The 16,059-nt window shown below is 38.0% G+C and overlaps 1 protein-coding gene across 1 annotated transcript; it reads right to left on the reverse strand.

Annotated features, from left to right (window-relative positions):
• Nucleotides 1-4,836: 4,836 nt before the first annotated feature.
• Nucleotides 4,837-15,450, reverse strand: cetp (cholesteryl ester transfer protein, plasma). Its single transcript, XM_062420343.1, has 17 exons — nt 14,400-15,450; nt 12,736-12,850; nt 12,476-12,607; nt 12,227-12,297; nt 11,495-11,582; nt 11,290-11,359; nt 11,094-11,154; nt 10,806-10,897; nt 10,614-10,713; nt 9,583-9,662; nt 9,273-9,323; nt 8,985-9,137; nt 7,947-8,014; nt 6,626-6,665; nt 5,940-6,012; nt 5,446-5,531; nt 4,837-5,335 (listed from the first exon to the last, which is right to left on the reverse strand). The coding sequence occupies exons 1-17, from the start codon at nt 14,542-14,544 to the stop codon at nt 5,240-5,242; spliced, it is 1,521 nt and encodes a 506-aa protein (XP_062276327.1). The 5' UTR covers nt 14,545-15,450; the 3' UTR covers nt 4,837-5,239.
• Between the last annotated feature and the right edge of the window lie 609 nt (nt 15,451-16,059).

Here is a 16,059-nt window from a genome sequence, read left to right on the forward strand (position 1 = left end):
GTGTGTGTGTGTGTTTATGGTTGTGTTTGAACCTGAAAGGAATGCAAAGTCACAGCAAGCAGCGACTGGGGGAAGGTACAGAGGTCACTGACCACTGCTTGGAGGGCTGGAAGCTTTCTCTCTCTCTTTTCCTTCATTTTATGTATGTGTGTGTGTGTGTGTGTGTGTGGTATCAACAGCTCAGTGTCCTTCCACTGGACAGAAAAGTGGACATCGGTTAGTAAATTGTGTGTACATACAAGGAGAGGTTGAGCAGGTTCTTCTAGGGTTGCGCCCATGTAAACATTGCTGAAGAAGAGGAACCGTGCACCTTTAAAGTGAGCAGTATGTGATTCCTTGTTGTGATAGAGAGATAACAGATCATTTTAAAAGGAATAACCGCCCCCCCAAAATGTTTGACTCAAGGCAATGATGGCCAAACATCTTGATACCCAGAGAGGAAGAGTTTCAGTGTATATCACAGAGTCATGTTGAGGCCTTGGCTCCCAATGCTGACACAGAGACAGACAGGGCAAGAATGCAGTGTAGAGGAATGTTAACAGAGAGACAAAGAGTAGTGGGAGGCCAAATGGTTGGAATGGTCAGCTGGGGCTTTTGCCCAGGCAAATTGCTTGTTTACATCTATGTGACCCAGCCAGCGGTTGTGCTTTTGGTAAATAAGATACAGACTGTGACAGCAAAACTGAAGCCAGGCCAGTCTTTCACCAGCACAGAAACAATGCATGACTGAATTCACAGATACACTGTCTCTTAAAAACTGTCACAAGGTTCCAGTCAGGCTGGACAGAAAGTAAATATGGTAGGTGCAGACAGACAGACAGGCTGCAGAAAACTGACCTTAGAGAATGGGCACTGTGTTAAAACATGTCAGATAATAGTATGTCATTGTGAGCAATTTTGCAGATGGACTCCACATAGTTGTCCGTGCATATAAATATTTGGGACTGCACTGAGTTTAAACTCGTGCAGATTAAAGGTGACACCGTCATGCATTCAGGTAATTAAATAGAAATGAGCTTTCCTCTATTTCTGAATCAAGCTGTATCCATTATTGTATCCATGTATTTGCTGCTGATGCTGCTGGAATTTCTCCAATGTAAAAAAAGACATTGCATTGCATTTCCAGCCGCAGTGACAGTGAGAGAAAATTACAGGAAATTTAAAAAATATAAATAAATAGAGTAGCATAGAGTAGAAATAAAGTTGTTTTACAGCACTAATCAGGCACATGCACACATTTTAATTATTTGAATATCACTAATTTATTTATAATTGGAAGGCTGGAGTTTAAAGTTTGCTTTTTATCATGTGTCATTTGTCTTCATGTAAGACAAACAAACACTTTGGGTTACCAAAGTCAGTAAACAGAGTGATCTGTGTGTAAAAGATTATCTCTCTTGTTTTCTTTACAAGTCATTCACAATAAACTGAAGTTGTTGCTCCTGGTAGAGTGACTGTGTAAAATACAGTGAGCATAGAAGGGAGGAGCTGCTGTAACAAAGGTTTAGATTAATGTTACCCTGTCAGATATACTGTGACTATTTACTCAAGTAGTCATCTGAGTATACATTTTCAGTCACATTTACAGTAACGTTTGCTTGATTGTGGTTCAACAGTGCCACCTAGTGGTTACCAAAAATGATGGCCCTCACCCCCCAACCTCCTTAATTGACAACAGCTGTGTTAACTTTGCAGGTTGCTGAATCATGATATCAATACTCAAAGGAGAGTTGATACCGCTCCTCTCTAATGTGTAGAGTCAATAATATAAGAGACAGCCTAGTTCAGGTCAAAGGGCAGAAAAGTTTTAATTGATTTTTTAAAAATAGCTACACTTATCTCTTGAAATTCTACTGTTTTGTTTTATAAATATACTATTCCCTAAGAATAATAGATAATAAAATGACAGACATACAATATTCTTAGTCATTTACATCCCAGAATACTAAACACTGGAAACAAAAAAGAGGTGAATGTTTTAATTTTGATGCAGTAATGCCACAGTTGGGGGGTTGCGCTTGTCCTGTGGAAATGATGTGGAATGAAATTAAGGGTAGAATAAGCTTATTTTATAGCAGACATTTTGACCTGTCAAATACAAGTGTAGCATAACAGTATTGATTACTGTATTCAGTCATTGTTCATGTTTTTATTTCCACCTGAGTGGAGAGAACACACATTGGTTTGATGATGAGTGTGAACAACTATGCTAGAAAAAGTACTCAAATCATTTACATAAGTAAAAGTAACAATGACACTGTGCCTCTCCCTAAAGGGTACTGCTTCTCTGGTGGTGATCTTCTTCTTCTGGGCTTAACCATTTTTTCTGATGACTGACCGTGAAGGAAAATAATTGGACTCACTTTCCTCTGGAAGGATGCCCTTGGAAAGAAAAATAAGAGAAGAATAAAATAAGTATTATGTCTAATGAAGGAACAGTAGAGGTGTAAAAATGTTTTTATTGTTTTATCTATCAAATGACATGATTTTTACTTTGTGAAAAATAGAAATAATGTCTTCATAGATGCAGTTCCAGTCTCTTGAACTAAAGCAGCAACAGCAGTGCTCCTTATGCAGCTTATTTCTTCAATGAAGAGGTTTCTATTAAAGGCTGTTAGCAAAAGACATCGGACATATGTCATGTTGTTCTACTTGACTTTAACAAGCAGATGGCATTAAATAGTGGCTTTGACTAACTGAAAAGCACTATGCATGTTGATGATTGCAGCCATTTTCCTGAGGTTCTTTTGTCTGTTTTATGATTATTTTTGAATAATGAAGTCATGAAGTCATGTTGCTTTTCTGGGTTTTTTGTGACTTTCTTGAACTCTTTAAAGCAGAAGTGTATTTTCAATCATGAGTTTACCAACAGTTTACCAGAACTTTCTAATCAGTGACTCACCTGTCAGTCAGGTGTCTTTATTACTTTGTTAGTTTGTAACAGGGCAGTGTTAACATGTCAATTAATTTATGAGTAATCTATTTGAGGACTTAGGACTATTTGTGTTGTGATGAGGAGATATATGGACTGGATTTCAATGTGCAATATGACACATTTGATGTCAAGTGTAAGATATAATCCACCTAATGTTCATCAGATCTGTTGCTCAGACTGTAAATGAGTCACATAAATCCCTTGTGTTAAAATTGAAATAACTCTTGGACAGAATTAAACTCAGCTGAAAGTCTGTAAGGGGTTGTGATATTAAAGAAACACACTTATTCTACATTTATGTTTTATTTCTCGATTGTGGTGTTGTTGGATGTTAAAAAAATTCCTTTATTCCGATTAATATTTATCTGACTCTGTCATAGATGCATATGGACCTTATTCTTCTATATACCTCATGTTTTGTCATATGTTGCTTTTATATTCAGTCTTGATGCATTGTATGTTTTTGTAAAGGTATAGGACTGCACCACTGTGTCGTTCTGTTGTTATATAGGCCTCAATACTCAGTAATACGCTGATGATCTGAAAAACAGGCCTCATTGTTTTTGATAGGCAGGTTTTTACAATCAACAAATTCTTAATGTTTTTCACGTGTTCTCTTGGTGGCTCAGCTTTGGCCAAACATCAACTGTGTTTTATTACTCAGATTTTGAGATAAAAAAGTCCAGGAAGTAGGCCATCATCTGATTAGAATACTGTTTCACAATGGAGTCAAATAAAACACTTGTGATGTGTATAATTTGACCCCATGATGTGTATAATTTGACCGGAACAGACAACTCCCTCTGTGTGTGTTGTTATCTGGGCTTCATTGTTCTTTGGTGTGTGCATGTTATTGCATGAGTCCATCTATGTACTCCACATCCCTTTCCAAGATGCTGCTGTGCCACAAACCGTCTCAAATGACTGCTAAACACTACACTGAACATGTTTCTGACACAATAAATAGGCAATGCACTAACATAATCGTGATCCATATTTGATCAGCACTGCCCAGTGTGACAGTTAGATCTGAGTTTTGTGAACTTCTTTTTTCCCTTGTACTGAGCTGTATTGAGTAGATGAGACACACATTTGTTTTGGTCTGAGATGTTGGTGCTACAGTGAGACATCTAGTGGCTGAATGTTGCAACTTTGAAGTTGTTAAGAAAGACATTAGTGTAATAAGAATAGTGTGAGTATCGTCCAAAATTGGCTTTACATTCAGGCTTAGCACATCTTAGTACATGTTCCTTTATCTTTTAAAGGAGTAGTCTTTAAGGAAGGAATACTCATTAACAGGAAATATGCTGAAGCTAATTTCATTCTAACAGTTAAGATAAAACTATTCTTTTCAGTCTGGTGTCTGTGTTTTAATTATTGACTTTAAAGATTGGCAACAGGGAGCCTGAATCTGTCCAAAATGTTTTGAAAAAAAGCACTTAAACAAAGCTAGCTAGTTAACCAGTCTCATAACATTTGCTGCTGTAACCCTCATGTTTATAACAGTCATTTTCATTTTTAACAGCAGAGATTTTGATGTGTCATGGTAGGAAAAGCACATGTTACTAATAACGTTAATAATGGTTCTTTTGTATTCAAGTGTCCCAGTAAACAATAGCAGTGTGACCATGAGCCAGCAATACAAACTAGCACCCTGAAAATGAAGCAGCTAAAGGAAATTCAGCCATTTCTAATTTGGCCCTTTAAACTTGGACATTTAGTGTGAAAAAGGTCTTGCAATGCAACACCACCGCCACCACCACCTCAATGTATAGCCTCCAAAATGACCACATATTTGAAATAACCCCTAACTGGTATGATTAGAAACAGCTTTGGTTGCTGTTTGACTGAATGGGAAACTAATAATGTTTATAAATGGAATAACTGAACTCATGAGCACGTTGACTATTTCCAAATGCTTCTTAGAATTTTATTTGATAACTGGTTTACATTTTACACAATTCATATTGGTGTTTAAAATAATTGACACAAAACATGCCTGCCTTAGCCACGAGTACAGACAGGTATTTTAACTTAAACCCCCTTCAACCCTTCTTGAAACAGAAAAAATAATGGAATTTTCAACTAAATAAAGATGAAGAAAACAAAGGGTGAATTACACATTTTTTTTTAAAAACACAGCACCTCTAAATGTATTATCATTTTCCAAAGATGGTGTCATGCACGTATTACAGTCACCAGTGGAGATGAGATCATCAGTGACAAGCTTGTCCACATCTTCATTATCTAGATAACTCTGAAGGGTGAATTTCCTACGTGAGCAAATATTTTAGGCAACAGTCACTAAGGATCTGATTCATGTTGCTCCAGTGTCCTCTTGAGGAACTGAACCAGGAGGTGATGAGGGAAACCAAAATCCATCTGAATGATCACAAAGCCCTGCAGCATGGAGAAAACAAATCCGATGAGAGTTGAAAGAGAAAAGAAACAGAAGTAAAACAACAAACAAAAGCACCTAAAATAACAAGTAGAAGTTAAAGAGGACTCACATCGCGAGGAAGCACTTCTGGGTTAGAGATGTCGAATAAGTTTGTTCCCTGTTTGTCCAACAACCTGGTCAGCTCAGTCGCAAGAACTGGAACACACGCCACCAATGTATTAGGGAAAATCACATTTCTATACAAATTTTCTACTGCAGACTTGACTTCCACTTCCAGGAGCTATGTTATGCTTTGACCCTGCTATAAGTTGATAGCGTTTTCAGGTAGTGCTTTTCAATTGGTCATGCAAGTATTCCTTCAGTACACACAAAGCAATGACCACAATGTTACTACTGTATTTGCAAATACTGGACAAACAATAGTGTCCCGTCATCTGAGAGAAGGATGACATTCATGGCAACTGGAATCAGCTGCAAGGAAACAACTATATTGTAAAATGTTAAAAACTGAAAAACTAGGTTGCATCTCTATCTGTGTGTGTGTGTGTGTGTGTGTGTGTGTGTGTGTGTGTGTGTGTGTGTGTGTGTGTGTGTGTGTCTTACCAGACAGGACCTTAGGCATGCCTATCTTCTCCACAGCTTCTTTTATGAACTCCAGTTGTGCTGAATCTAGAAGCTGTAAACAGCAGTGATTGAACAAGTCAAACCAAACATTAGCATCACATTAGCATAATAATTAAAATGGCAGTGAATATTTTTGTATTCTTTCTCAAAACCTTAGTGTTGTCTTACTAAGTACTAATGGATGTCAAAACATAATCTGGAAAACACAATATATGTCGTTTTCAACTGTGGGGGCATGACATAATGCATTAAATTACACTTTGAGAATAAATGATAGTCATGAGGAGTATTTTCATATGTAATTTGTGAAGTTTTGAGCCAAATTAAAATGTTCTCCTCAGGGGGAGCACTTTCATTTTTAAAGGCTTCCAGCAGCCCACACAAAAATATTCCTTTGTAAGAATGATTAAAGTTTTCTAAGGATAACACAAAAATGTTGCGAGAGAAGAAGAATTTTGTATTATATTTGTTATTTCCCATGTACCAGGGCTCTGTAGTACCAGCTGAAATTCAAATGCATTTGAGTGTGTCTTGTTTCTGTCAAATTTCCGGAATAATTTCCTGTGCAATTGTGTGCCATTGTGCAAAAAACACAAGGTACACTTTTAAACTATTGTACAGTGTAACTATAATTGTCAGTGAGATCAAGTGTGAAACTATCTTACCGGTAGATTCTCTAAGGGCAGGTCAGCTTGGACATGAATCCTAGAGAAAAGTATAAACTCCATCACTCACCAAGCACGCAACATGAGAATAATGGACTTGATATAGTGGTGGAAATGCATAACTGCACATTCAGTGATGCTCTATTATAGTTTAAATAGCTCAGCTGCTCAGTAATCACTAAAAAGAATGAAGCGTATAATGTTATGCCTGCATACCCAGAGTGGGAAAAATGTAATAAGTAATGCCTTAAATCATTGTATGTAGTCTGATTGTGTGTTACATGGTGATTAAAGCTTATTCTAACCTGACTCAAATCTCCATGTCTATGGGATGAAGTAGTAACCCATGTCAAAAGTTGAGAACTATGTCTCAATGCTGACTGTTAAAGGACAGGTACACAATTTTTCAAGTGTGTCTTAAATTCGTCTTGTTCATACTGACTATTAAAAGCTCCCGTTCAAATGTCCTTTCAATGTAAGTGATGGGAGCCATAATCCACAATGTGTCCACACAGTCCTTTAAAAGTAGATGTGCTTATATGAGGCTTCAGCAGTCTGAGTTAGTAATATCAAGTGATATCTGACACATTATAGTCTTTTTAGCATCAAATTCCCTCTTCGTGTTTCCCTGTTGAGCTGTGGTGGAAGTATAGTAACACAAAGAGGGACTTTGGAACTAAAAAGACTGTAACATTGAAAAATATCTACTTGATTTGACTAATTTGGACGGCTGACGCTTCATATTAGCTTCAGATCAACGTTTAGATACATTTTTTCCACAGAAGGACTGTGGATTTTGTCTTCCATCACTTACATTGTAAGTGCATTATGGAGGGATCTTAATGGTCAGCATGAACAGGAGGAACGATTACAGCAAGACAAACTTGCTTTAATGTTCATTTGGACATTTAACTGTTGTTTTAAGACAGACTTCAAAAACTGTGAACTGGTCCTTATCATTAGGTATAAAATGAGAAGATTTTTAAAAACCAGATGATTAAAAAAGAAGTGTAAAGGTGTGTGTAAAAAGTTAGAATTCAACTAAAATGACAGGCATGGAAATTATCATCCGCATTTTGCAGTTCAAAATAATGTGAGGATATTTTTTAAAGTTGCTGTTGATTGGAAAACTTGGAATAAACGTGTGTTTAAAAACTGCAAAATTCATGGGCAGTCAGTGTTTTGTTATGTGGTGTTGGGTAGAGAAGAATAAGACCATACCATTTTGCAGGATTAAGCAAGGCTGTCTAAACAAACATGCTGAATACGGCAGGCAGGTTGCTGCAAGCTCAGTAATTCTTGTGACAATTAAAGATCTTACTCTGATGGTTTACCCTGCAGGGAGAGTTTCTTGTCAGCATAGGAAGCTGTGACATCTAGGGAGAAGAACTAGACATAAAAAACAAACATGGAAACAACAGTGAAACAAACTGAAACCTTCACAACAGATCCTGCCCACAAATGAAAAGTATAGCACAGTATGACATAGATAATGTTGTCATAAATTGTCAGAGATATTTTCTCTCTCCCTCAAAGTTCACTCGACACAGTATTAAGCTTTCAAAGCTCAAATGTTGCAACAAGATGAACCAATGCCATCATGATGGTCTTGAAATGAATCATTCTATACAAATGTAATACCAAGGCTTGCCCAGTAGATGTCACCATTTTTAAAGCAAAGAGTCCGTGTCAAACATTGAAAAAACACAAGCATTTTTCACATAGGAAGATATCTGGAAATTCATTATGCAGCTTAATTGACAAGAAGGCACATAGATTATCATCTTCTACACTAGTGGATCCCCACAATGTGTGTCTGACATATTCCTACATCTATGCACTCAAGAATATCTTCATTGACACCAACCATCATGTTTTGAATGTGTTTCATTTTTCATTAATTTTAAAGTACACATTAAGAAACACTGTTACCTAGTAAATATTTTTTTCATACATATAATGAATTGACAGTGTAAACATCTCCTGGTCAAAAAATAGAATTATATTACATTTCACTAATTGTTAGAGCTTTATTGTCATTAATTTTGGATATTTTTTTTAAACTATTTACTGTAGGTAGTTACTCCAAATGTGAATTCATTATAACTAATTATTTTAACTGTTTACCCATTACTTTTAGCAAACAATTCCAGCTGCTTAGAAATAACTTTCAGTAAACTGCGGTGGGATCTTGGATGGACAGAGAGGAAATTGAGGAAGAAGTCTTTTGGAAGGTTGTGATGCGTCAAAACAGGTCAGCAATTGAGATTCTTAACTCATTATCTTTTCTGTTCTCTGTAACAGTAGATGGCTGAAAATATTCTAACACGACTAAAATCCCTCCCCCTTCCCATCTGACCATTTGGAGGAAGAGTGTTGGTGTGTCTTGACTTCCACAGTAGAGCTCCCCAGAGACGTCCCCCCGGACGGTTGTACCCAGTGTGGAGGTGTTTAGAAAGGGAATGGATGAACTCCACACTCTTAGCTCTGGAGAACCGGATTCCAAGAGACACTGGTGACACACACAAATCAAGAAAATATGTTCCTGCTCTTTCCATGATGACATATGCTTTGGCTATGTTCTCACAAAGGTGTGTATGTGTATGTGTTGGGCAGTGCGCAGGGATGAGGATGATTTCTGCATTACCTTTCTAATCAATTCAGGCATGGCACTGTGAAGCTTTGTCGTGAAGAGTTCCTAAAATCACATTCATCAGTGTAAAGTAAGTAACCACCAACAGGAGATCCTCAACAAGAAAGGCATATACTGTAGTAAACTGTATATTATGTACTTTTTGTATATGCAGAGCCAATGAGAATCAGTCAGGTTCCAGAAATCTCAGATCAGTAAGTAACATCAATGCTTATTTTATCAACAAGATAGCACGTCCATGCATGACATGAAATGTACCTTCTCTGGGTGTTTTAGAGGCCGTATTTTAGAGTGATGTACTTACAGTAAGCTCTGCTCCAGAGATGTTGAGTTTGAAGCGGCCATCATGGTGGGCAGCAGTCATCATGGGGTTAAAGACCTGGTCTGAGGTTAAAAACAAGTTAAAGCTACACCACACTAAATTTTATTTCAAAGAGAGTAAAGAATCTTGATAACTATGAAGCTGATCTAGCTGGATTTTTTGGCTGCAACACTAGAGGAGAGTGAAGTTAGACTAGACTGGATCTTAAAGCGCAACCTGTAAGTTGAAGGTTGTACTGAAGTTCTTTGAGAAATGTAAAATGTAGTGCAAAGTCAAAAGGTTGTGATATGCAGCACAACAAGCTTACGAAGCGGTGAATAGAATCATGCTCCTGTGCATGCTCAGTAGCATCTGCCTTGCATAGAACTACTCTCTGGAGACTGAAAACATGATCGCTGTTATTAGTCTTTGGTGCCATTTCTAAACTAAGGTGACCATAATCTTCATAATGAAGGAATAGGACACTCAATGTGTTTTTAATAGTTAATAATAATAGACAACACAAAGGTACAAGATATATCAGGCTTCAGGCTTGAGTTCATTGTTGGTTTGGCTCTGCACAATATTTGTTGAAAGTAAGAAAAATATAGAATATTGCAGCTTTATCGTTAAACATAAATAATCCGGTTCATATCCTCATGAGCACATAGCAGTCAATTAACTCTTTGTCATCTGCTCATACAGCAGGTATGAGTGTACTTTCTGCAACAAACGAGTGGGGAGACTGTCTGATGTGTGGCGTAAGAGATTTCTGCAGCCTGGTGTTGAATTTGAACATCATATGAAGAGTTGATTACAGATAAAGAGTTGAATTTTGTACCATATTTTAACGTCAGTCCCAACATACCATCATAGCAGAAATTGAGAGAAAGAAAAAGTGTCAGATTAGGTCACATATGGATGTCCCTATAGAATGCACTATAGGGTGTAACAATGAGGAATTGCCACACCTTTCTGTTCTATTGAATCTGCAATCTTACATTTGTAAAGAAAATGCAACAGCGAATGCTGACCTGAGACCCAAAAGTACAGCATCCTGTGTTCAGTCAGCTGGCTGGGGTGGAAAACAGAGTCACTGATGACAGCAGTAGTCTTGTTGTAGTTGGTCAGCCCCTGGATAATTTATGAGAAGGAAAAGGTTAAGACTGTACCATAATCTCATTTATACAGCTGTCTATTTGACTGTATTTAAAGGTATTGTTTACCTTGTGGTAGGATTCTATGTAGTTAGCAGTGATGACAGGGTTGGCAGTCACGCCGATATCTACACTGATATCTCCATCACTGAGGAACTGCTCTGGAAACACAAACACACACAGACACACACACACTGCTGCTTAAAGGCATTCCAACAGTAATACCTTTAATTTAAGCATTTACACAAAAGGACAAAGACATGGACACACAACCTTGCATACACAGATGAATGCATTCTAGATGTTTTGACGATTTCTCTTTCTCACACACAGACATGCACACACACAAATACCCACCTGCTGTGTCTTGTATGAATTCAGCCAGTATATTTGCCACCTTGTTGATCTCCTTACAAATCTGCATTTGAGACCAGACTCATCATTGCTACAGTATTGACTTTACTTTGACAATATGAAGACATGCAGCTTCCTGTGATACACTGATTTATTCTCACTGAGTGGCTGACATATGCTGGTCTTTTTTTGCCCTCACCTGTCCCTTGACGACCAGTTTGACAGTGAAGGTGATGAAGTCAGTGAAGAGCTTCTTTAGCCAGTTTGGTCTAAACAGCAGCAAACACATACAAAACAGGGTCAGACAGTGTGAACTAGGATTATGTAATGTAGATGCTTGTTGTGCTCTGCAGCTGACTGTCAATCAGGATTCAGGCACAGCGGCGGAGCGTTCTGTAACTTACTCTTTGTCTCCCTGCAGATGCAGACGGAGCTTGTGAAAGCTCAGATAGCAGTCTGATGTGTCAGCTGCCACCTTCCCTTTACCACAGTCTGACAGAGGAGACAGACAGAGATAACAGAGAACAGATGTGAGGACAGTTAATTGGTATCTCTCTATATTTTTCATGGCTTGACTTATGTGTTTTTTTATTGACTTAAATGGAAGAGACCTTTCTGTACAGGAATATGGCTTTTTTTTTTTTTTTTTTTAACTTTGGAGATGCCTGACCTTGTTTTTAGGTCACTAAGAAGATTATATTCTTAAAATTCTTCCATAGCCATCTTTAGGAGTGAATCTGTGTCTTCTGTATGTTTTTCTGTTAGCATTCTGAATCATAGAGCTGACATTTTTTATTCAGTATTTAAGCTATTATGCAAATGTGGGGGGAAATAAATATTAAATCTGTGATGATCTATTTGGATTCTATGTTCACTGTGAATACAAATCTATTATATTTTAACTATTGCATGACCTGTTTGAACTTTTTCAGAATTTTCTGAAAATCTGGCAGCCTCTCTGAATTAATTTCAACATGGATATCTTTGGTACAATTTCAGTTTGGGTTTTGTTATGTTCTTAGACCTCCATTTAACCAGAAAACAGGACTAGTAAGAATTGGCCTTATTCAAACCAGTTCCTCCTATAAAGGAAGAGCAATAAACAAAAGGTGCTCAGTATGCAATAAAGTACTTACAAAGTTTGGGGTTGATTCCAAGGTCAATCTGAGACTCAACCTCAAAGTCAATTGATTGTGCAACATTGACACTAGAGGAAAAATAAAATACAGATGGCGGTCAATGCAAAGCAATCAAATTATCATCAGCAATTTCCTGGGAAATGTTCTTGGTGTAGAGGAGGTGATACATTTTACATTAGAAGTTTGCTTTGGGTAAACCACAAAGTGATGGTGGGATGATGTTGGTCACACACACTCAAGACTTACAGCCAGCTGCCATATCCATATTGGATGGTCCCTTTGAAGACTGCAGACACATTGCTTATCTCCATGGCGATGCCTTCACCTGGATGCAGCTCAAATGTACTCCGACCAATCGTTAGGTTGTGAATCTCCAAACTGGGTCAAACAGAAACACCACATGACATGATGGTATGATGACATTTTGTGTGTGTGTGTGTGCGTGCGTGCATGCTTGTGTGTGTGTGTGTGTGTGTGTGTGTGTGTGTGTGTGTGTGTCCAGTTACTTCGCCAGGCCATATGTGACTTTGCCTATGAAGATCAGTGACTTCTCTCCCTTCACACTCGGGTATCTGGCATGTTGGAACGCTGCCTCGATCACTTTAGTGGTTTTCTCATTCACTGCCAGCAACACACAAACATAAACATGTGGGCACATACACACAGATACATGGCAGGGAAACACAAACACACACCTGCACTTTCATATATAGAAATACAAAAGACAAAATGAAATAAGGGAATCATGGTTATCTGCTTTAATTCAGTTTTTTTTACCTCCTTAACTTTGAGTTGTTAGTAAATGCTGGAAATGTGGTTTTAAAGTTGATATAAAATTTAAAAAAAAACAAACTATAATGACACTACAGCTAATGTGCATATTTTTTAATTCTTCAAAAGAGGGTAAAAGAGTTTTTGGATATACAGTATCTGTAAAAACAGTCTCTAAGCTTCAAACAACAGTGACTGACTGACATCTTGGTGTTGCATAGAGATGCACTGTCAACTTCCATGATAACATATTGACCAGAGCATGTCACAACATTGTATAACCAATGCACAACAAGTCCACTCAGTGTTAGTATAGTGCATATGGCCTACTTCTTCCTGCCCCCTCTTAAACCGCATCTCTTATCTCTTTTTTGACTCTGCTCGTGTACAGAGAGTGAGGATAGGACATTGATGTGTGTGAAAGTTGAGGACAACATCTGATCACACATGAACCTCTTTTGAGTGATTCATTTTTCCATTTAGAGTCCCGCTTCAAATGCATTCACGGTTTCAGAAGCAGATAGTAATGACAATAGAAATAAATAATTACTGAACTCATGTATATGATTTCATTGGACACTATTTCAGTCATAACTCTAATGTACCCTTATATACTCTCAGTAATCTAATATCATAAATGGTCACATCGTTTCAAAATTGATGTAACACAGCAATAAATCTCAAGAATAAAACTTAAGATGGCATTTTTGCTACAAAAAAAAAAAAAAAAAAAAAGCTGGAAAAGAGGCAGTTACAATTGACCAATCTAATGTGTGTTGAGCTGTGTGTGGTTGTTCTGTAGCAGCCTGGTGTTGTTTTAAGGTGATACAGTGAACAGTTGTGTGTAATGGCACTGTGCCCTGACTGCAGATTTATCAACATATCAGTCCAGTTTCCTTCGGATACTGCAGAGATTAGATGAACTGAAGGAGAAGCTTCTCATACAGAATAAAGCAGCTGTGGGCAGCATACTGTAAGAGTCTCCCACATTCATTTATAGATCAATGCAGACTGATTTACTTGCGCTTTACCCACTTCAAACTGGATACATTTTTTATGCTGATTTAAACAAATCTAGGAATCTACTAGTTGGAGGGTGTTTAATTGAAATAGTTCATTCAAATTTTAATCATTCATTTGTTATTGTTGTGCATTTGCAGCAAATATTATTTTTCTTTTGTTGGTAAAATTGACTTAAGTGGCAGTGGATTGATGCAAAGTAAACATATGTGGGAGGGGCAGAGTGATATAAAATACCTACATTTTGGTAACAACTCACAGACTCTGTGGCCATTGGAATTTAAGTCATATTATGAACCATTTTTGGGGGGTATTTGTTCATTGAATATGTAATTTGTTAATGAAGTAAACACCAAAACAGGGTCAAACTTCCACTCACACACAACAGCAGCAGGGTAGGTGAGGCGGCAGACAGCTCCGGTGAATCTGTAGGCTGATTTAGGGTCCTTAAAGCATTCTTGAGATGTCCCAAACGTAGACAAGAAGAGCAGCAGGATCAGCGGCGGGAAAACATCACGAGGCATTGTGTTCGCACGTGGATGTTTCACCTCTCAGACAGTCAAGTGAGGTTTTTAACCTGGTGGACTGTTTACAGTTCACTGTGTCAGTGCAAGTTTCCCTCTGTTGCAACTGACTCACTGCACACCAGGAGCAGTGACTTCTGTATTTCCGCAGGCTATAAAATTCCTCTTCTCTTCTTTTAGACTCAACTTCCCATGAGCTGTATCTCTGCTCTCAAGCAAATAATTTCAACCAGCCTTTTGGACTTCCTTTTTAGACAGTCTGAAAACCTTGTCTTTCCCTGCTGTCAGGGAAAACTCTGGGTACAACAGCTATCTAGCAAGAAACCCTCTTATTCACCCAATCAATGACAAACTTGCGTGAGTCACAAAATCACTTGATAAAAGGACAAACACTGACTCAGAATTGTTTTTCACGTTGGGTCCCCTTAAAGTAAACTGACCAAAGTACGACTTTTTTCATGCTGCTATGCTAGTAATATAAAACCTCAGATAAAAAGACAAACTACAATAGCATGTAAGGACCAGACGATACAAGAGTACTGAAAAGATGATTCATGCAGAAACTTTACATTTCAAATGGTAGATAGCAGTCCAGACTTGTAAGTTCTAGGAAAATTTGGAGCCACTGTTACTAGAACCGGTATACATACCCCATAAAGACCATTTAAAAATGAACAGATACTCGGAAGAGCAATCGGTTCTTTCCTCAACACAGCTGGACTTTACATGTATTTCCTTTCAAACTGTGTCCACTTTTCCTACTTTCAACAGGTGAAAAACGGCACTGTGCTCAGGTCCAACTTCCTCTGAACAAAGACTCTTTCATCACCTTCATACAAAGGCTGACTATCCATTCCCTGGAGGTGATCTCCTTAGAATATAATGAATATGTCTGTATTCGTCTGAGCCTTGTAGCCAATTGGGTTTGGTTTGGTTTGAATTTAAAAGATCGGGGGGAGGTACATTGAGACGAAGAGAGATGGGAGATAAGAACAAAGAGGGTTACTGCTCTGGATAACAGATCTAACAGGGGTCTTTGTGTGTTTGCATACCCTCAGGCATGATCTAGTGAGAGCATGGGTGTAGTTAGAACCATGTTTACTACTTGATGTGAGGTTATTGCAGAGCAGTAAATACAGTGGCGTGTGGAGACAGGGCACAAACCCCCCAAAAGAGTTCCAAAAGTCACATGGTCGGTGCAACTGGGTTTGGTAATACGATTAATTGCAAAATGATTGGTGAGTTAGCGCCAATAAGGCACAATATCGAATAAGGTGGGTCCTGCATTATTACCTAATGATGAGGCGTCCTCTACCATAGTAAATCTAGTTTTAAAACCTATATATCCCCCCATTTACATATTCCTTAATAAAGTTGTGTTAACACAGACAGGTTGGGTCCATGTGGTTTTATTCCAGCACAGTACTACTGTTTGGTCTCCGGATGTCAGAGCTTTGTATGGGACATTTAATCCAGGATGTAGGTGAAAAAATAAACAAGCCTCCATTACTGTGA

The sequence above is a fragment of the Scomber scombrus genome, chromosome 6 (assembly GCF_963691925.1).
Source record: "Scomber scombrus chromosome 6, fScoSco1.1, whole genome shotgun sequence".
Lineage (NCBI taxonomy): Eukaryota > Metazoa > Chordata > Actinopteri > Scombriformes > Scombridae > Scomber > Scomber scombrus.